Genomic DNA, 21725 nt, shown 5'->3' with positions numbered 1-21725 from the left:
AAGCAAAGTGAGAGAGTCGAGATTTTGTCTGAGTTGCTCACTGCTATATTTCTGGAGTTTAACACAGTGCCTAGTGACCTCAATAAATATTTAAGTAAATGACTGAAAATGAAAAATTACTATGTTCCCCATCAGTCCCTGCCTTCATGGAGCTTATAATCTGCCGAGTCGGGAGTTGTGTAAACAATTAGCTGAAGTATTGAGAAAAATCACACAGTAGACAGAGTGGAATACAGGTCAAGTAAAAACCTGGGCCACGTGGCTTGGGAGCGTGAAAAAGCCGGGGGTCATTTTTGACCATGGGTAGGATCAGGGAGATTAACCTTGTTTTGCAGGTGAAAAATGAAGATCCAGAGAGGCTCACAATGGGCCTGCCCATCAAGGGGTGAGCAGCAAGGCAGGCAGAAGAATCCTGCCCTACCTCTTGTTTTGGTATTTTTTCTTCTCCCTACACTAATAACTAACAAAGCTTTATATAGTCAGCCTTCCCTACCTGCTGGTTCTGCATCCATGGACTCAACCAATTGCAGATTGAAAACATTAAAAAACAACAACAACAACAATAAAAATAATACAATTTTAAAAATCAATACAGTGTAATGACCGTTTGTATAGCGCTTACATTTTATTAGGTTTTAAAAGTAATCTAGAGATGATTTAAAGTATATGGGAGGATGTGTGTAGGTTATATGCAAATACTACACCATTTTGTATTGTGGACTAAAGCATCCTTGGATTTTGGTGTCCTGGGGTGAGGGGGTCCTGGAATCAATCCCCCTCAGATATCGAATGATGACTGTATTTGTACGGCACTTTACCGTTTGCCAACAGCTTTCATATACTACATATCTATAACTACTCTTTAAGGATTAAAAGCCTTAAAAGTCTCTCCCTAGTCCCCACCCCACCATCCTACTCCCAGCCTCAGAATTTGGTCTTCTTTTGATGTCTCTTTGCCTCTGGGAGGAGATGTGGGGTGTGTTTCATTGTGAGGATGGAACATCCAGTTCTCCCCGCCCTGCCCTACCTGCCAGCACTTGTCCCCATGTCTGCTCCCCAGCTGCCCAGAAGCACCGCATAGAAGAGGCAGCGTTTCCGAAGGGCATCTGCAGAGCACATGGGAGGGCTCTGTCCCAGCCGTGGTGGACAGAGAAAGGTGGAGGATGTCTGAACCAAAACCTTCTTCCCCTGCAGGCAAGAAAAGGGCTCATTATTTTCACTTGAGCTCGCAAGTAAAAACAATTACATAAGCTTCCCATCTGGCTTCCAAAGCACTTTTGAAACAATTCCATTGCAAGCCTTTTCATTTTATGGGGGCTTTAAAGACAGGGCACAGTTAGAGTTTATCACTGGGAATCTTTGTCCCAATGTGTGGCCTCTGTCCCCTCCTGCTGCCTCACTCCTGTCTCTCTGTCCTTTCCTCTCTCACATGTCTTCCTTCCCTTTCTGCGAATCTCTCCTCCATGAGGGCTCAGCCAAGGCTCTGTTCAGTCTAACAAGCATTTCCTTAGCGCCTACTCTCCACCAGGCCCCTGCTTGGTGCTGGAGATTCCAGGATGGGCAGGACAAAGCCAGAGGCTCACGGAGCTTAAAAGGGGTGAGGCCCATTCATGACACCCTCCGGAGAGGCCTGCTTTCATCCTATTCCATCTTCTACCTTCGCCCTTTCACAAAACATCTGTCTTCCTGAGATTCTACCACGAGTCAAGTAGTGAGCTAAGGGTTGACATGCATTCTTTTTTTTTTTTTTTTTTTAGACAGTCTCACTCTGTCACCTAGGCTGGAGTGCAATGGCACGATCTTGGCTCACTGCAACTGCTGCCGCAATTCAAGAATTCAATTCAAGAACTGAATTCGAGAACTCAAGCAATTCTCCTGCCTCAGCCTCCAAGTAGCTGGGATTACAGGTACGCGGCACCATGCCTGGCTAATTTTTGTATTTTTAGTAGAGACAGGGTTTCACCATGTTGGCCAGGCTGGCCTTGAACTCCTGGCCTCCTGGATCCACCTGCCTCGGCCTCCCAAAGTGCTGGGATTACAGGCGCGAGCCACCGTGCCCAGCTGACATGCATTCTTTCATTTCATTTTTCACAACAGTTATTCTTATTCTCTTATTATGCCCATTTTTAGATAAAGAGACTATGGCTCAGGAGGTTATGTAAGTTGCCCAAGGTCACACAGCTAGGAAAGGCCCAGCCAGCATCCCTGCTACACAGCCTGCCTTCTGGCCCCATCCTCCTCCTGGGCCACGCTGCCTCCACCAAAATGCTCAGAATAAAAAGAACAAAGAACAAAGAACTAGACAGAGCATTAGCACCATCTCTACCACTCCTCTCTTTTGAGAGTTGGCTTTTTCTTTTTTAAATTGGCAAGTAAAGATTGTATATATTTATGGTATAAAACATGCTGTTTATATATATATATATATACACACACACATTGTAGAATGGCTAAATCAAGCTATTTAACATATGCATTACCTCACACACTTATTTTTTGTAGTGAGAACACTTAAGATCTACTCTCAGCAATTTTCAAACACACAACATATTGTTATTAACTATGAGAGTTTGCTTTAAAAAAAAAAGTCTAGTGATTCTTTCTAAAAACCAAGGACTTGTGTACCTTAGAGATCATTGTCTCCTCATATCCCTGAAGTTTTAAAAACCAGATGTTTTGATCACTCCTTCTTTTTTGTTTTTTTTGTTTTGTTTTGTTTTTGTTTTTTGAGACAAGGTCTTGCTTTGTCACCCAGACTGGAGTGCAGTGGCTCAGTGGAGCAATCGCAGCTCACTGCAGCCTCCACCTCCCTGGCTCAAGCAATTCTCCCACCTCAGCCTCCAGAGTAGCTGGGACTACAGATGTGCACCACCACGCCGGCCTAATTTTTGTATTTTTTTGTAGAGATGGGTGTCCCACTATGTTGCCCAGGCTGATCTCAAACTCCTGGGCTCAGGGGATCTGCCCGCCTCGGCCTCCCAATGTGTTGGGTTACAGGTGTGAGCCATTGCGCCCAGTCTTGATGACTTCTTTACTCCCTAGAGAGCAGAGAAACTTTTCCTGCCTAGCCTGTGGCCTCGGTCTTAGAAGTCATCTCTGGAGTTCAGCAAGCCTGGGCTAGCCTGGGCTAGCTTTTCACATCCTTTGAGGGGGTTTTGGTGATCTAAGTAAGAAGAGGCACACACTGCCAGTTTACTGCCAAGCTTCACTCTTAGCCCTCCTTTACCCTACAGTGCCCTGGGGAGGGGAGGAGATGACAAAGACCCTCCCCAGGGAGGTTTCTGAAGGGTCACATCCAGCACTGGAAAGCGCTGGAGGGTGATGTGTTGGTCTGAGTGTAATCTGTATTTGCGTGTGGGTTTCAAGCATTCTCCTAAACAAGCCAAATGTCCAGTAATGGATAGAATCCACAGTAAGATTTTGTGATTTTGGTGTCTAAAGCTGTCTTCATTTTTTTTTATTCCACCTTGTCCACCCACTCCAGCCAGCTGAAATTCCCTGTGCCAAAATTATGGAGAGAAGATGTCAGGAACGTGTGAGAACGCCCCCACATGGTCTTTTGGAGTCACCCTGCCCTCCCAGACAATTTTGGTGCTGGCTGCCTCCAGGAACCTGACTGTCTCAGTCTCTTACTGTTTCGCTCCGTGGGTCAAGTCTCTGCAAAGCCTTCACGCTGAGCCTTGCCTTGTAGGCAGCCTTTGTGAGGCAGTCATCACGGCTCAGCTAACTGCAGCAGGAAGAGGCAGACATGGAGCTAAAAGCACAGCAGCCGGGATTCCAGGGAAGCGGGAAGTTCTGCAGTTAGCATCAGGTTAGTCTACCAGCGAGAGTGGAGCTTGGTCATAGGCCCAGGTTGAGGGTAAGGACCCTGAGATGGTTTGGCTGTGTCCCCACCCGAATCTCATTTTGAATTGTAGCTCTCATAATTCCCACGTGTCGTGGGAGGGACCTGGTGGGAGACGATTGAATCCTGGGGGCAGTTTCCTCCGTACTGTTGTTACGGTGGTGAAGAAGTCTCATGAGATCTGATGGTTTTATAAGGAGTTTCCCCTTTTGCTTGGCTCTCATTCTCTTATCTGCTGCTATGTAAGATGTGCATTTCACCTTTGATTGTGAGGTCTCCTCAGCCATGTGGAACTATGAGTTCATTAAACCTATTTTTCTTTATAAATTACCCAGTCTCGGGTATGTCTTTATCAGCAGCATTAGAACAGACTCATACAAACCCCCGTCTCTGAGAAGTCCAGTCCTAGAAAGACCGAGTTACTGGGGCAAGACTCATGAGGCGCAGGGTGAAGAACAATACCCTGTTGCAACAATCCAGGTGGGCATTTTATTGTCTCTTCCGTGGCTTTTTTTTTTTTTTTTTTTTTTTTTTTTAGAACTGGGACTTCATGTCGGAGTTGTACAGGCAGCAAGAGTAACTCAATGACAAATACTGGAAAATTAAAGCAGAGCTACAGAAATCTCTCCAGCTAAAGTCAGGCATACTGGACACCCTTTTTCTAGGACTAACTCCCCAGTTAGTACACACCTCTCACAGTTAGTTTCCCCACATGTTCCCACCCCAGTAACTCCCATGGCTACTACAGAATCATCAGCTATTTTGGGCCCAAGGTGATAGGCCCAAGGGTGACTTGCTATGAAAGTTTAGACTTGGGGCTCAAGTCTTTGAGACAGCTTCTCCCTGGTGACTGTAGCAGACCCTGTCAACGTCCAACACCTGTCCCCTCATCATTGCTGACTCAATGTGACATCCACCTGTTCTGACGTCACATGATACATTCCCTTTAATGGATTCTCTGCACACCCTATGGACCAACACATCCTTCAAATAGTTAATGTGCCATTAATAATACGATATTCCTGCTTCCTTTCCACTTATATTTTGCTCTGTTAAATGCCAAAAGATCAAGAATAATTTAGTCGTTTTTTTCCACTAGGTTTCACACAGCTTCTTTCAGAGCAGTCAAAAAATTCTTACTTAATTTTGAAGCAAAAGGATCCCTGAAACTCTATAGTCCCTCCCCAGTATCTATAACCTTTCCTGGGATTTGGAGCTTCTGAGTGGCCCTTTTTAATACCAGACACCTGAGCCTAACCTTAGTTTCGGTAAAAACTCCTCAAGCTTGAAGTTAGGTAAACTTCAAATAAGCTGTCTTCCTAAAGAAACAGACTGATTCTGACACAGAACCACATTTAGCTATTTTTGTGCTATGCACTTGCTTCATCTAGTAGATTATAAACTTTTGGAGGAGAAGAAATGAGGGTTAGATATCTTTTTTTTTTTCTTTTTTTTTTTTTTTAATTATACTTTAGGGTTTTAGGGTACATGTGCACAATGTGCAGATTTGTTACATATGTATCCATGTGCCATGTTGATTTCCTGCACCCATTAACTCGTCATTTAGCATTAGGTGTATCTCCTAATGCTGTCCCTCCCCCCTCCCCCCACCCCACAACAGTCCCTGGAGTGTGATGTTCCCCTTCCTGTGTCCATGAGTTCTCATTGTTCAATTCCCACCTATGAGTGAGAACATGCGGTGTTTGGTTTTTTGTCATTGCGATAGTTTACTGAGAATGATGTTTTCCAGTTTCATCCATGTCCCTACAAAGGACACGAACTCATCATTTTTTATGGCTGCATAGTATTCCATGGTGTATATGTGCCACATTTTCTTAATCCAGTCTATCGTTGTTGGACATTTGGGTTGGTTCCAACTCTTTGCTATTGTGAATAGTGCCGCAATAAACATACGTGTGCATGTGTCTTTATAGCAGCATGATTTATAGTCCTTTGGGTATATACCCAGTAATGGGATGGCTGGGTCAAATGGTATTTCTAGTTCGAGATCCCTGAGGAATCGCCACACTGACTTCCACAATGGTTGAACTAGTTTACAGTCCCACCAACAGTGTAAAAGTGTTCCTATTTCTCCACATCCTCTCCAGCACCTGTTGTTTCCAGATTTTTTAATGATGGCCATTCTAACTGGTGTGAGATGGTATCTCACTGTGGTTTTGATTTGCATTTCTCTGATGGCCAGTGATGAGGAGCATTTCTTCATGTGTTTTTTGGCTGCATAAATGTCTTCTTTTGAGAAGTGTCTGTTCATGTCCTCTGCCCACTTTTTGATGGGGTTGTTTGTTTTTTTCTTGTCAATTTGTTTGAGTTCATTGTAGATTCTGGATATTAGCCCTTTGTCAGATGAGTAGGTTGCAAAAATTTTCTCCCATTCTGTAGGTTGTCTGTTCACTCTGATGATAGCTTCTTTTGCTGTGCAGAAGCTCTTTAGTTTAATGAGATCCCATTTGTCGATTTTGGCTTTTGTTGCCATTGCTTTTGGTGTTTTAGACATGAAGTCCTTGCCCACGCCTATGTCCTGAATGGTATTGCCTAGGTTTTCTTGTAGGATTTTAATGGTTTTAGGTCTAACATATAAGTCTTTAATCCATCTTGAATTAATTTTTGTATAAGGTGTAAGGAAGGGATCCAGTTTCAGCTTTCTACATATGGCTAGCCAGTTTTCCCAGCACCATTTATTAAATAGGGAATCCTTTCCCCATTTCTGGTTTTTGTCAGGTTTGTCAAAGATCAGATAGTTGTAGCTATGCGGCATCATTTCTGAGGGCTCTGTTCTGTTCCATTGATCTATGTCTCTGTTGTGGTACCAGTACCATGCTGTTTTGGCTACTGTAGCCTTGTAGTATAGTTTAAAGTCAGGTAGCGTGATGCCTCCAGCTTTGTTCTTTTGGCTTAGGATTGACTTGGCGATGCGGGCTCTTTTTTGGTTCCATATGAACTTTAAAGTAGTTTTTTCCAATTCTGTGAAGAAAGTCACTGGTAGCTTGATGGGGATGGCATTGAATCTATAAATTACCTTGGGCAGTATGGCCATTTTCACGATATTGATTCTTCCAACCCATGAGCATGGAATGTTCTTCCATTTGTTTGTATCCTCTTTTATTTCATTGAGCAGTGGTTTGTAGTTCTCCTTGAAGAGGTCCTTCACATCCCTTGTAAGTTGGATTCCTAGGTATTTTATTCTCTTTGAAGCAATTGTGAATGGGAGTTCACTCATGATTTGGCTCTCTGTTTGTCTGTTATTGGTGTACAAGAATGCTTGTGATTTTTGTACATTAATTTTGTATCCTGAGACTTTGCTGAAGTTGCTAATCAGCTTAAGGAGATTTTGGGCTGAGACAATGGGGTTTTCTAGATATACAATCATATCATCTGCAAACAGGGACAATTTGACTTCCTCTTTTCCTAATTGAATACCCTTTATTTCCTTCTCCTGCCTGATTGCTCTGGCCAGAACTTCCAGCACTATGTTGAATAGGAGAGGTGAGAGAGGGCATCCCTGCCTTGTGCCAGTTTTCAGAGGGAATGCTTCCAGTTTTTGCCCATTCAGTATGATATTGGCTGTGGGTTTGTTGTAGATAGCTCTTATTATTTTGAGATACGTCCCATCAATACCTAATTTATTGAGAGTTTTTAGCATGAAGGGTTGTTGAATTTTGTCAAAGGCCTTTTCTGCATCTATTGAGATAATCATGTGGTTTTTGTCTTTGGTTCTGTTTATATGCTGGATTACATTTATTGATTTGCATATGTTGAACCAGCCTTGCATCCCAGGGATGAAGCCCACTTGATCATGGTGGATAAGCTTTTTGATGTGCTGCTTGATTCGGTTTGCCAGTATTTTATTGAGGATTTTTGCATCAATGTTCATCAAGGATATTGGTCTGAAATTCTCTTTTTTGGTTATGTCTCTGCCAGGTTTTGGTATCAGGACGATGCTGGCTTCGTAAAATGTGTTAGGGAGGATTCCCTCTTTTTCTATCAATTGGAATAGTTTCAGAAGGAATGGTACCAATTCCTCCTTGTACCTCTGGTAGAATTCAGCTGTGAATCCATCAGGTCCTGGACTCTTTTTGGTTGGTAAGCTATTGATTATTGCCACGATTTCAGAACCTGTTATTGGTCTATTCAGAGATTCAACTTCTTCCTGGTTTAGTCTTGGGAGGGTGTATTTGTCGAGGAATTTATCCATTTCTTCTAGATTTTCTAGTTTATTTGCATAGAGGTGTTTGTAGTATTCTCTGATGGTAGATTGTATTTCTGTGGGATCGGTGGTGATATCCCCTTTTTCGTTTTTTATTGCATCTATTTGATTCTTCTCTCTTTTCTTCTTTATTAGTCTTGCTAGCGGTCCATCAATTTTGTTGATCTTTTCAAAAAACCAGCTCCTGGATTCATTAATTTTTTGAAGGGTTTTTTGGGTCTCTATCTCCTTCAGTTCTGCTCTGATTTTAGTTATTTCTAGCCTTCTGCTAGCTTCTGAGTTTGCTCTTGCTTTTCTAGTTCTTTTAATTGTGATGTTAGGGTGTCAATTTTGGATCTTTCCTGCTTTCTCTTGTGGGCATTTAGTGCTATAAATTTCCCTCTACACACTGCTTTGAACGTGTCCCAGAGATTCTGGTATGTTGTGTCTTTGTTCTCATTGGTTTCAAAGAACATCTTTATTTCTGCCTTCATTTCATTATGAACACAATAGTCATTCAGGAGCAGGTTGTTCAGTTTCCATGTAGTTGAGCGGTTTTGAGTGAGTTTCTTAATCCTGAGTTCTAGTTTGATTGCACTGTGGTCTGAGAGACAGTTTGTTATAATTTCTGTTCTTTTACATTTGCTGAGGAGAGCTTTACTTCCAACTATGTGGTCAATTTTGGAATAGGTGTGGTGTGGTGCTGAAAAAAATGTATATTCTGTTGACTTGGGGTGGAGAGTTCTGTAGATGTCTATTAGGTCCACTTTATGTAGAGCTGAGTTCAATTCCTGGATATCCTTGTTAACTTTCTGTCTCGTTGATCTGTCTAATGCTGACAGTGGGGTGTTAAAATCTCCCATTATTATTGTATGGGAGTTTAAGTCCCTTTGTAGGTCACTGAGGACTTGCTTTATGAATCTGGGTGCTCCTGTGTTGGGTGCATATATATTTAGGATAGTTAGCTCTTCTTGTTGGATTGATCCCTTTACCATTATGTAATGGCCTTCTTTGTCTCTTTTGATCTTTGTTGGTTTAAAGTCTATTTTATCAGAGACTAGGATTGCAACCCCTGCCTTTTTTTGTTTTCCAGTTGCTTGATAGATCTTCCTCCATCCCTTTATTTTGAGTCTATGTGTGTCTCTGCACGTGAGATGGGTTTCCTGAATACAGCACACTGATGGGTCCTGATTCCTTATCCAGTTTGCCAGTCTGTGTCTTTTGATTGGAGCATTTAGCCCATTTACATTTAACGTTAATATTGTTATGTGTGAATCTGATCCTGTCATTATGATGTTAGTTGGTTATTTTGCTCATTAGATGCTATAGTTTCTTCCTAGCCTTGATGGTCTTTACAGTTTGGCATGTTTTTGCAGTGGCTGGTACTGGTTGTTCCTTTCCATGTTTAGTGCTTCCTTCAGGAGCTCTTTTAGGGCAGGCCTGGTGGTGACAAAATCACTCAGCGTTTGCTTGTCTGTAAAGTATTTTATTTCTCCTTCACTTATGAAGCTTAGTTTGGTGGGATAGGAAATTCTGGGTTGAAAATTCTTTTCTTTAAGAATGTTGAATATCGGCCCCCACTCTCTTCTGGCTTGTAGAGTTTCTGCTGAGAGATCAGCTATTAGTCTGATGGGCTTCCCTTTGTGGGTAACCCGACCTTTCTCTCTGGCTGCCCTTAACATTTTTTCCTTCATTTCAACTTTGGTGAATCTGACAATTATGTGTCTTGGAGTTGCCCTTCTCGAGGAGTATCTTTGTGGTGTTCTCTGTATTTCCTGAATCTGAATGCTGGCCTGCCTTGCTAGATTGGGGAAGTTCTCCTGGATAATATCTTGCAGAGTGTTTTCCAACTTGGTTCCATTCTCCCCATCATTTTCAGGTACACCAATCAGACGTAGGTTTGGTCTTTTCACATAGTCCCAAATTTCTTGGAGGCTTTGTTCATTTCTTTTTATTCTTTTTTCTCTAAACTTCCCTTCTCTCTTCATTTCATTCATTTCATCTTCCATCAGCGATACCCTTTCTTCCAGTTGATCGCATCTGCTACTGAGGCTTCTGCAATCTTCGCGTAGTTCTCGAAACTTGGCTTTCAGCTCCATCAGCTCCTTGAAGCCCTTCTCTCCATTGGTTATTCTAGTTATCCATTCTTCTAATTTTTTTTCAAAGTTTTTAACTTCTTTGCTATTGTTTTGAATTTCCTCTTGTAGCTCAGAGTAGTTTGATCGTCTGAAGCCTTCTTCTCTCAACTCATCAAAGTCATCCTCCATCCAGCTTTGTTCCGTTGCTGGTGAGGAACTGCGTTCCTTTGGAGGAGGAGAGGTGCTCTGTTTTTTAGAGTTTCCAGTTTTTTTGGTCTGTTTTTTCCCCATCTTTGTGGTTTTATCTACTTTTTGTCTTTGATGATGGTGATGTACAGATGGATATTTGGTGTGGATGTCCTTTCTGTTTGTTAGTTTTCCTTCTACCAGACAGGACCCTCAGCTGCAGGTCTGTTGGAGTTTACTAGAGGTCCACTCCAGACCCTGTTTGGCTGGGTGTCAGCAGCGGTGGCTGCAGAACAGCGGATTTTCGTGAGACCACAAATTCAGCTGTCTGATAGTTCCTCTGAAAGTTTTGTCTCAGAGGAGTACCCAGTTGAATGAGGTGTCAGTCTGTCCCTACTGGGGGGGTGCCTCCCTGTTAGGCTGCTCAGGGGTGAGGGACCCACTTTAGGAGGCAGTCTGTCTGTTCTCAGATCTCCAGCTGCGTGCTGGGAGAACCACTACTCTCTTCAAAGCTGTCAGTCAGACAGGGACATTTAAGTCTGTGGAGGTTCTTGCTGGGTTTTTATTTGTCTGTGTCCTGCCCCCAGAGGTGGAGCCTACAGAGGCAGGCAGGCCTCCTTGAGCTGTGGTGGGCTCCACCCAGTTCGAGCTTCCTGGCTGCTTTGTTTACCTAAGCAAGCCTGGGCAATGGCGGGCGCCCCTCCCCCAGCCTCGCTGCCGCCTTGCAGCTTGATCTCAGACTGCTGTGCTAGCAATCAGCGAGACTCCGTGGGCTTAGGACCCTCCGAGCCAGGTGCGGGACACAATCTCCTAGTGTGCCGTTTTCCAGGCCCGTTGGAAAAGCGCAGTATTAGGATGGGACTGACCCGATATTCCAGGTGCCGTCTGTTTCCCCTTTCTTTGACTAGGAAAGGGAACTCCCTGACCCCTTGCGCTTCCCGAGTGAGGCAATGCCTCGCCCTGCTTCGGCTCGCGCACAGTGCGCTTCACCGACTGTCCTGCACCCACTGTTAGGCACTCCCTAGTGAGATGAAACCGGTACCTCAAGCAGAAATGCAGAAATCACCCGTCTTCTGTGTCGCTGGGGCTGGGAGCTGGAGACCGGAGCTGTTCCTATTCGGCCATCTTGGCTCCACCCCCGGTTAGATATCTTTGTATTCCTTGGCTCAGTACCTTACACTGAGTAAATATTTAATAAGTACAACTCTGCTACATAAATGAATCATTCAATCACATTCCCTATATTAAGTATAAAATTAATGATTGAAGCATCATGAATCAAATAGATAATCCCACTAGGATATATCTTAAGTTGTGCTGTTATAGACCTAATGGGTGGTTTTATAACGGACCCCCAATATTAATAAAATTCAGCAAAACTAATTGGCACTTTACTTTTGCATATAGCACACCCAACCGCTAAGAGCCAAATTTCCAAGTATGTATCCTACATAGGGAAAATCTTTTGCCTTCCCCATCAAAGAGTGTTTAACTCATTGTTGGTGAATTGGGAAGTCTCTCCGGCTAAGCAGAAATGGAACCTGCCCAAGGGCATAGAGGAGACACTTTGAATGATCAGGGAGTATTTGGTCAGTCTGGCATAGGCCAGTGTTCAATTAGAAATAAGAAAGAGCCCTTCCTACCACCTCAATCCAGAAAGCAGGGGTCATGGCACCCCTGAAAGATGCTCTGGGGAGAACCCATAGGAAGTGGATACAGAGAGGTCCTGCTGTTTGGCAGATCCAACAGGACACGAGTAGAGACGGAATAACCCCATGAGCAACAGCTCTAGGGAAAATGTGAGTTTCCAAATTCCTGGGACCCAGGGTTACCCCAGCTTCCCACTTCCTGCTGCACGCAGACTCCCACCCACAGCAGGCCAGGCCCCCCATGTGAAGTCTTCATACAGCCCTCAGATTTTTGTGAAGGGAGAGAAGGCAGTCCACTCTCAGAGGAACACAGGGACAGGGGCACAGAAATTCCCACCCCTTGTGGGCCAAGAGAGGAAATTAGAGGGCCCGAGGCAGAGAAACACTGTGCTATGCACCTCCACGCTGACTCGACTTCCAGGCAGGCAACCTGGGTGAGAGGTACACGCACACATAGATGAATGTGTAGGATGCTGGGGTGGCTCAGTGGAAGCATAGAGCTGGGGAGAAGCCTCTGCTCCCCATGGCCTCTCTGGGCTTCAAGTCTTCCCAGCTCTATCTGGTACTGGGATATGTCCCGCTGCTGGAGGCCATCCGTAGTTCACCCAGCGTCCACTCCACCACCCAGTGGTAACAGCACCCTGGTTTTCCTCTGGGGACCCAGCCTTCCCACACACTCAGTCCTCGTGACCTCATCTTCCTGCTCTAGAAATAGACACACATGCCCTGTGCTGGCCAAACAGTGGGTTCCATCTCCCCGGCCACTGCACTGATTTAAGGGGAGGACATCTGACCAAAGCTCAAATGGTCAGCCCAGGGTTCATGGCTGGAATGGAGGAAAGAGGCACCCTTTTTCCATGGGGTGAGGCCAGAGATTTGGGTTGGGGGTGGGGAAATAAAGGACATTGTGTGGGGAGTGGGTGCCTGAGAATGAAACCAAACGGGGAGGTCAAGGGAAACAGCACAGCCTTGGCTCAATCCACTATGTCAGCCAAGAAACCTGCTGTGCTTAAACCAGATTGGGTTTTTAGTGCTTACAACTAAATGAGCTCTTCATTTGAATACAACTGCTAATGGTCCTCCCATTAGAAAAGAGAACAAAAGGGGCCCGGGGCAGTGGCTCACACCTGTAATCCACTCTGGGAGGCCGAGGCAGGTGGATCATGAGGTCCGGAGATCGAGACCATCCTGGCTAACATGGTGAAAACCCGTCTCTAATAAAAATACAAAAAAATTAGCTACGCGTGGTCGCAGGCACCTGTAGTCTCAGCTACTTGGGAGGCTGAGGCAGGAGAATGGTGTGAACCCAGGAGGCAGAGCTTGCAGTGAGCCGAGATCACTCCACTGCACTCCAGCCTGGGCAACAGAGCGAGACTCCGAGACTCTGTCTCAAAAAAAAAAAAAAAAAAGAGAACAAAAGGGAAGAACAAGCCCTGTGCCACTGAGTGACATTACCATGGTGGCAACTTTGAAGGGTCCCCGTTTCATGCCTTTCTCTTTTCTCCTCCAAGAGCATTCGCCACCCAGGCAATACTCCTTTGAGAAGCAGCCTGTGAATCCCAACAACGAGGGAGCGCGCCACTTTCTTCCCGACCCGCCCCCTTGCGTCATGAAGTCCGATGGTGGAGCAGAGGGCTTTCTGTGAATTTTAGACTTTTCATTCCATAGACCAGAAAATTGCTGAAAGTAGTAGACATTTGAAGTGGCTCTTCCTCAAGCCCAGAAAAGATTTCTGCTGTTGCTATGTTTAAAAGCCCAGCAGCAAGTTGTTTTGGCTTATGTCTTATTGTTATGTAATAAATATGATAAGCTCTGTAAGCTCTGAACATTGGTTGCAAGGATGAAAATAGAGGCCTCACAATAATATGAGCCCTGGAGATGCTTTGTAGAGGGCAGGGGGAAGATAATAGTTTTCTGTGAGTGTTCAAATAGCAATGTGTGTAGTAGATTCTAAATTGCTATGTAAATTCCCAAAGGAAACAGTAGGGGAAAAAAGAAGAAGGTTATGGATTAAAAGGAACAGGTTATATATTAATGCAAGGGAAAAATGTAATCAACAACCACATGAGAGCTATTTTTAAGAAGACAGGGGACCCAGGAGAGGTGGACTGATCTATTGTAGAAAGGATATAAGCTTTCTACGCTATGTAACAAATTACTATAAACCTAGCAGCTTAATGAAACACAAATTTGTGATCACCTAGGAGCTCAGAGCAGTCCCCAGTGACAGCCAGCAAGAAAGTGAGGCAGAAGTGCAGGTATGGTGTGGCTGCGTTCTCTGCATAGGGTCTCATAAGGTTGGCATCAAGAATTTAGTTGCTTGTGGTTGTAGGACTGAGTTGCCCACCTCCTGCTGGCTGTTACTGGGGACTGCTCTGAGCTCCTGGAGGCCTCTCCTATTTTCTCATCCTATAGCCCTCTTACAATGTAGCTATTGGCTCCTTCAAGAAAAATTCCTCTCATGCTTCCGATCTCTCTGACTTCTTTGATCTCTAACCTCTACACCCTCTTTTAAAGAGTTCACCTGATTAAGCCAGGCCCACCCACTCAAGAGATGGGATTACACAGGTTGTGCGCACTAGGTGAGGGAATCTTGGGGGCCACTTTAGAATTCTATTACAGTGATCAAACTTTTGTGCCAAAGCAGGGACCCAAAATGTGTAATTTTAATGCACTACATTATGGACTGAGTGTTTGTGCCTTGCCTCACCCCAATTCATTTGTTGAAGTCCTAACTCCCAGTGTGATGGTGTTTGGAGGTGGGCCCTTTGGGAAGTAATTTGGTTTAGATGAGGTCATGAGGGTGGGCCTCCATGATGGGATTAGTGTCTTATAAGAAAAGGAACAGAGACCACCTACTCTTTCTTTCTCTTTCTCTCTGCCATGTGAGGAACACAGTGAGAAGGCAATCATCTGTAAAGCAGGAAGAGAGCCTTCCCCAGGAGCTGAATCTGCCAGCATCTTGATCTTGGACTTCCCAGCCTCCAGAACCATCAGAGAGAAATGCCATGTCTGAGCCACCAGATGTTACCCTGTTACAGCAGCCTGAGCTAAGATGATACTGGAGGCCCAGTTAATCTACCTCAACATGACCCTTTTATAACACAGGCTGGACAAAGGCTGTGAAAACACTCAGCATCTAGATTTTTCCAATGTGTGTGTCCTTCCCTATGCACTTCATTTGCTTATCCCCTTATTCATTCAACAAAGGAGTTCCTTTACTTTTCTTCTTTCTTTCTTCTTTCTTTCTTTCTTTCTTTCTTTCTTTCTTTCTTTCTTTCTTTCTTTCTTTCTTTCTTTCTTCTGTCTTTCTTTCTTTCTTTCTTTCTTCTTTTCTTTCTTTCTTTCTTTCTTTCTTTCTTTCTTTCTTTCTTTCTTTCTTTCCTCTCTCTCTCTTTCTTTCTTTCTCCTTCCTTCCTTCCTTGTTTCTTTCTTTCTTCCTTTATTTTCTTTCTTTCTTCTTTCTTTTTTTTGACAGGGTTTCACCATGTTGGCCAGGCTGAGCTTGAACTGCTGACCTCAAGCGATCCACCTGCCAAGGCCTCCCAAAGTGCTGGGATTACAGGCGTGAGCCACTGTGCCTGGCCAAGGAGCTCTTATTGTCCTCTCTGCACTGTGCTTGACCCCAGAGCCAGGACTAGGCTGGGGCCAATGAGGCATTGAGCAGACAAAGTTTAAGGAGAAACTCATTTGCACAACCCTGAGAGTGAGTGCCACCTGGCATTGTTTGCCCTCCACCCCCTCCTGGCCCTTCCAGGCACAGAGGAAACAAAGATTTTTTTTTTAAGCCACCTTCTTCCTCAAGACACTCACAGGTTAAGAGGTCAGAAACAGGGCATACCACACTGGCCTTTGGCACCTCAATTGCTCACTTCACAAGAGCACAAAATGTCCCCTAAGAAGAGCAGCTGAGTATAATGGAAAAAGTTAAGTGGCCTCTTCTGATCTCTGATGATTCAAAAGTTTAAAGTCATTTTTAACACTGTTCAAAGAAAATGTGACACTCATATAAACTTGACACTACATGTCATTGAATCACACCCACCACACACAGGCTGGGTATGGTGGCTCACACCTGTAATCCCTGCACTTTGGGAGGCCGAGGCGGGTAGATCACGAGGTCAAGAGATCGAGACCATCCTGGCCAACATGGTGAAACCCCATCTCTACTAAAAATACAAAAAATTAGCCGGGCATGGTGATGGGTGCCTGTAGTCCCAGCTACTTGGGAGGCTGAGGCAGGAGAATCACTTGAACCCGGGAGGTGGAGGTTGCAGTGAGCCAAGACTGTGCCACTGCACTCTAGCCTGGGTGACAGAGTGGGACTCTGTCTCATAAAAAAAAAAAGAAAAAAAAAACCTTCACCACCTGTTGCTCTATTGAACTGTTTGTACAGTTTTCTCACATTCCATGAAATATTCCATGTTTCCCAGGCACAAGGTAACTGCCTCTTTCACCCATTTTTTTCCCTCTCTTTCTGTTTTTGGTTTTTTTTGTTGTTGTTGTTGTTGTTTGTTTTTTTTGAGACAAGATCTCACTCTGTCACCCAGGCTGGAGTGCAATAGTGCAATCTCAGCTCACTGCAGCCTCAGCCTCCTGGGGTCAATCGATTCTCCCACCTCAGCCTCACAAGTAGCTGGGACAACAAGCACACACAACCGTGCCCAGCTAATTTTGTTATTGGAAAGGGGTCCCAATCTAGACCCCAAGAGAGGGTTCCTGGATCTCGTACAAGAAAGAATTCAAGGCAAATCCATAGAGGAAAGTGAAAGCCAGTTTACTAAGGGAGTAAAAGAGTGGCTACTCCACAGGCAGAAAAGCCCCGAGAGCTGCTGGCTGCCCATTTTTATGGTTATTTCTTGATGATATGCTAAACAAGGGGTGGATTATTCATGCATCCTCATTTTAGACCATATAGGGTAACTTCCTGATGTTACCATGGCATTTGTACACTGTCATGGCGTTGGTGGGAGTGTAGCAGTGAGGACGATCAGTGATCACTCTCATTACCATCTTGGTTTTGGTGGGTTTTAGCTGGCTTCTTTACTGCAAACTGTTTTATCAGCAAGGTCTTTGTGACCTGTATCTTGTTCTGACCTCTATCTCATCCTGTGGTTTAGAAGGTCTAACTGTCTGGGAATGCAGCCCAGTAGGTCTCAGCCTTATTTTACACAGCCCCTATTCAAGATGGAGTTGCCCTAGTTCAACCGCCTCTGACAATTTTATTTTTTGTAGATACAAGGTCTCACTATGTTGCCCTGGCTGGTCTGGAACCCTTAGACTCAAGTGATTCTCCTGCCTTGGCCTCCCAAAGTGCTGGGATTACAGGCATGAGCCACCGCACTCAGCCTCTCTCTGTCTTTACCATTTTAGTCAGCTGGGACACTTGTTAAAAGACTCTTATAAATCTCTTTTTCCTCTGACTTCCATTCACAATACAGAGCTGAGCCACTCACCATCCCATACGTTGTCCAGAATGTCTCTCCCCTGGCTAACAAGCCACTGGCTCTATTGAGTGTCCATGGGGTCCTGTGGATCCTGTGGTGCAAAGGCTGAGACCTCAGCCCTAAAGCAGAACCCAGAACAGGAGACCACCACCAAGGCCTCTTGCTTGGATTTTTGTTTGCTTTTGGTGAAACCTTCACTCACTGTTCTCACTCACCCTGCCACTGGGAAAATGAGACCCTGCCAGTGGGAAAATGAAAATGGTCTTGGGACTGGGAGCCCTGCCAAACCCTTGTTCAGGTTAAACTCCCTTAAATAACAGAGAACAGAGCTGACTGAGCTTGATCTCCTAGGATATTTCTCTGTGCTGAGAGCCTAACTAGGAAAAATGTTAAACAGATCACTCAGCTGATGGCAAATATATGTGACCAATTCCCAGCCTCAGCCACGGAAGGGACTTGATGGGTGGGACCTTGGCGCCACCCCTTCCCCCACTGCCCCCACTGCCTTGGTCTAAATCTGCGTTTTGTAGAATTCTTTGCACAACAGCAGACCTATTGTGAGGACTTTCCTTCTCCCTAACGCCATCCCCCGATCAAGTAAGATGTTTACTTCCAGTACTAGAAGGGGCGGGCATGCAGGCAGAAATAGAAGGAATTCTAACCATAGCTAACCAAAGTCAGATTTCCAGGCCACTCCACTCACCAGGGTCTGCTTTAAGCTCTGGGAACAAAGTAAACAAACAGCTGGATTGTTGCATCCTGCTCTGAAGGTTAAAGTTTTGATTCAAGATTAAAGTTTTGATTTCTTCTGTGCCTCACAGCCTTTTGTTTCACTCTGATGCTATTATTTACTCATCCTTTTGCACAGGAGGTCACTTAGTATAGACGAGAAGAACTTGAGGCTGAGCCTCTACCTATGGTCTGTCGGAACCTGAGGAAGCCAGTTCATTTCTCCCAATCTCAATGTCCTCATCTGTAAAAGTAGGGAAATTATACTGGGCTTGCTGGGTTGGTTTGTGTGTGTGAACTATAAATGCTTGAAAACTACTACCCCTTTCAGAAAGGGTTACTACTGCTATTACTGTTATCTGTGCCTTTATGTATGTATTACTGATCTGTCTCCTCTACTAGGCTATGCATTTGAGAGCAAGAATTGTGTCTGTATTGCTAACGGCAATTCTAGTGCCTGACAAAGAGGAGGTGCTGTGGAGGCCAAAGCAACTCCAACTTGGATGCTAATCCATCACTTTAACTTCTGATTAACCCTTGTTCTAGGAAGTCCTCTAAGATTTCCAGTTTATTTGATGCTCCTTGTGTGAGAGTAGGTACTTACTGTAAATCCTGCCCTGAGGTCAAAACAACCTTGATGTTATAGGACTTCAATTGTTCTACACATCCATTCTGAATCACATATACCCTTTCCCAGTAGCATATAAGCCCTGGTCATGAGAATAAATGGTGCAGGATCCACCATCTTGCCTCACTGCTGCCTGAGACATAGACATGGCTTCTGTCTGTAAGTCCCTGTTAAGTGTGTATTTCTGAGGAACTGCATATGTCAGCATCTTTCTTCGGCCTCTCAGCTTCCTTGGACTTTTGGGGGTAGGTTTGCATAGGCCTGGCCCCCATGGAACGGGTGCTCCGTCAAGGAGTAAGTGCTGAGCATTTAGTTTTAGGCGAGGGGCAGCAGCCACCAGGAAAGAAGAGTCTATGTGTAATTACCTGCCCTACTTCTTGAGTCAGGGGTTCTCAAATTCTTTGTGTTCAGGACACATTTGAAGAGCCAGCACATTCAGACAACAGTGACTCAGCAATTATTGCAACTTAATCCCTACTACTGAAGAACAACATCTCATAATGTCTACAAAAGCAACCACTATGATCCCACCATTTACTGGGATGCGCTTCAGCACTGTGGTTAGAAGGTGGAACGCTGACTGCCCGAATGTCCTTCCTCTAATATACACAAGAAGAATTCTCACCTGTCTAGTTAACCACTATATTTCTTGGTCCCTGGCTTAACAACATACCTCTTACCTCCTCACAGCACTACAGAGTGTGTTGGCGTGTAGTCATGTTTCAGGCAGGCACTTCAAATTTGCCCTTGGAATTCCAGGATTTTGCTTTTGCAGTTTCTAATTGTCAACAATCCCGAAGGCCCTTGACATGTGGTCATTTGTAATTTTGCTGAGATGTCATTTTTTTTTTTTTTTTGAGACAGAGTCTCGCTCTGTCATCCAGGCTGGAGTGCAGTGGCATGATCTCAGCTCACTGTAATCTCCGCCTCCCGGGTTCAAGCAATTCTCCTGCCTCAGCCTCCTGAGTAGCTGAGATAACCAGCACATGCCACCACGCCCAGCTAATTTTTGTATTTTTAGTAGAGATGCGGTTTCACCATGTTGGTAAGGCTGGTCTCGAACTTCTGACCTCATGATCCACCCACCGTGGCCTCCCAAAGTGCTGGGATTACAGGCATGAGCCACTGCACCCAGCCTGAGATGTCAATTTTTAAAAATTAGTTTAAAAGAAATACATAAGTATATGTGTATTCCAAAATGTCTATACAATAAAAAAAAAATGGAAGAAAACCTGTGGAAGTTTTCCTTTATTGGTACCAGTCACAGTAGGCCATGTTATACTACAGTAACAAATGTCTCCAAACCTCAGTGACTTTATTCATTTATTTATTTATTTGTCCTGTATTGCCCAGGCTGGTCTTAAACTTCTGGCCTTAAGCAATCCTCCTACCTCAGCCTCCCAAAGTGCTGGGATTGGTGTGAGGTTTTTTTCTTGTTCACACTACATGTTTTTCTATTTTTGTTTTTCTTTTCAAAAATTATTTGTTTATTTATTTATTTTGAGACAGAGTCTGGCTCTTTTGCCCAAGCTGGAGTGCAGTGGAGCGATCTTGGCTCACTGCAAACTCTGCCTCCTGGGTTCAAGCAATTCTCCTGCCTCAGCCTCCCGAATAGCTGGGATTACAAGTGCGCACCACCACACCCACCAAATTTTTGTATTTTAGTAGAGACAGGCTTTCACCATGTTGGCAGGGCTGGTCTCAAACTCCTGACCTCAGGTGACCTGCCTACCTCTGCCTCCCAATGTGCTGGAATTACAGGCATTAGCCACTGCACCCAGCCTTTATTAATTTTTTATTTTTTATTTGAGATGGAGTCTTGTTCTGTTGCTCACGCTGGAGTGCAGTGGCACAATCTCAGCTCACTGCAACCTCCGCCTCCTGGGTTCAAGCGATCCTCCCACTTCAGCCTCACAAGTAGCTGGGCTTACAGGCACGTGCCACCATACCTAGCTAATTTTTGTACTTTTAGTAGATACAGGGTTTCAGCATGTTGGCCAGGCTGGTCTCAAACTCCTGACCTCAAGTGATCCACCCACCTTGGCCTCCCACAGTGCTGGGATTACAGGCCTGAGCCACGGCGCCCGGCTATGCATGTTTTTCATGAGTCCACTACAGCTCTGCTCTTTACCATCTTGACTCCAGAACCAAAACTGATGGAAGAACCTAACCTCTGTCTGAAATATCACCGATCTCGTGGCAGAAGGAAAAAGACAAGGCAAAGGGTGCCCTGACTTTTAAAACTTCGCACAAAAATGACCAACATCAGTTATTGGCCAAAGCAAGTAATATGGTCATTCCTGAGGTCAACAGTGTGGGAAAATAGCCTTCTGCAGAGAGGGGCACTGCAGGGCAAGAAACTGGAATATTTGGTAACGGAGAATACCATCGTCCAGCACCTCCTCCAACAACTATTTCTCTCCCAGAAGCAACTGTTCTAGACAGTTCAGTGTGCATCCTTTCAGTCTCCTTTCCTGCGTATTTGTTGACATATCTCTACAGGCATATACGTAAATATCGAATTTTGCATGTATTTTTCTGCAGCTTGCTCTGTTCACTTAACATGCTTTGGAGACATTTCATCTCAGTCTGTATAAGTCTATCCGACTCTCTCTAACAATAGCATGGCGTTTCATACCATAATATATTTAAATTCTTGGTATACATTTTGGATCTTTTCAATATGTTTTGATATTACAAATAATGCTGCAATATGTATTCATATAGATGCATATATCTTTGTGAATATATGTATTTCGGAATGATAGGTTTCTAGAAATAAGTTGTTAAAGTATGTATGCATTGCAGTTTTTAATAGATACTAGCAATTTGCCTTGAAAAATGCCTTCATCAATGTTCACAGCCACTAGAAGCGTAAAAGTGCCTGATTTCCCAAATCTTCAACAACTCAATATTATCAATTTTTTTCTCTTCTGTAAATCTGATGGATTTTAAAAGGA

At 44.3% G+C, this 21725-nt stretch overlaps 1 protein-coding gene across 1 annotated transcript in view; it reads right to left on the bottom strand.

Annotated features, from left to right (window-relative positions):
* The window catches only part of LOC129488729 (uncharacterized), a 43174-nt gene that overhangs the window by 7114 nt on the left and 14335 nt on the right, over positions 1-21725 (bottom strand). Inside the window, 3 exon segments of the mRNA XM_063645408.1 lie at positions 1028-1188; positions 13361-13600; positions 13602-13919. Of these exon segments, the coding sequence (XP_063501478.1) occupies positions 1028-1188; positions 13361-13600; positions 13602-13919 (719 nt within the window).

Source organism: Symphalangus syndactylus, chromosome 8 (assembly GCF_028878055.3).
Source record: "Symphalangus syndactylus isolate Jambi chromosome 8, NHGRI_mSymSyn1-v2.1_pri, whole genome shotgun sequence".
In the NCBI taxonomy this organism is placed as follows: Eukaryota; Metazoa; Chordata; class Mammalia; order Primates; family Hylobatidae; genus Symphalangus; species Symphalangus syndactylus.
This window is presented reverse-complemented; position numbering and strand designations above follow the sequence as displayed.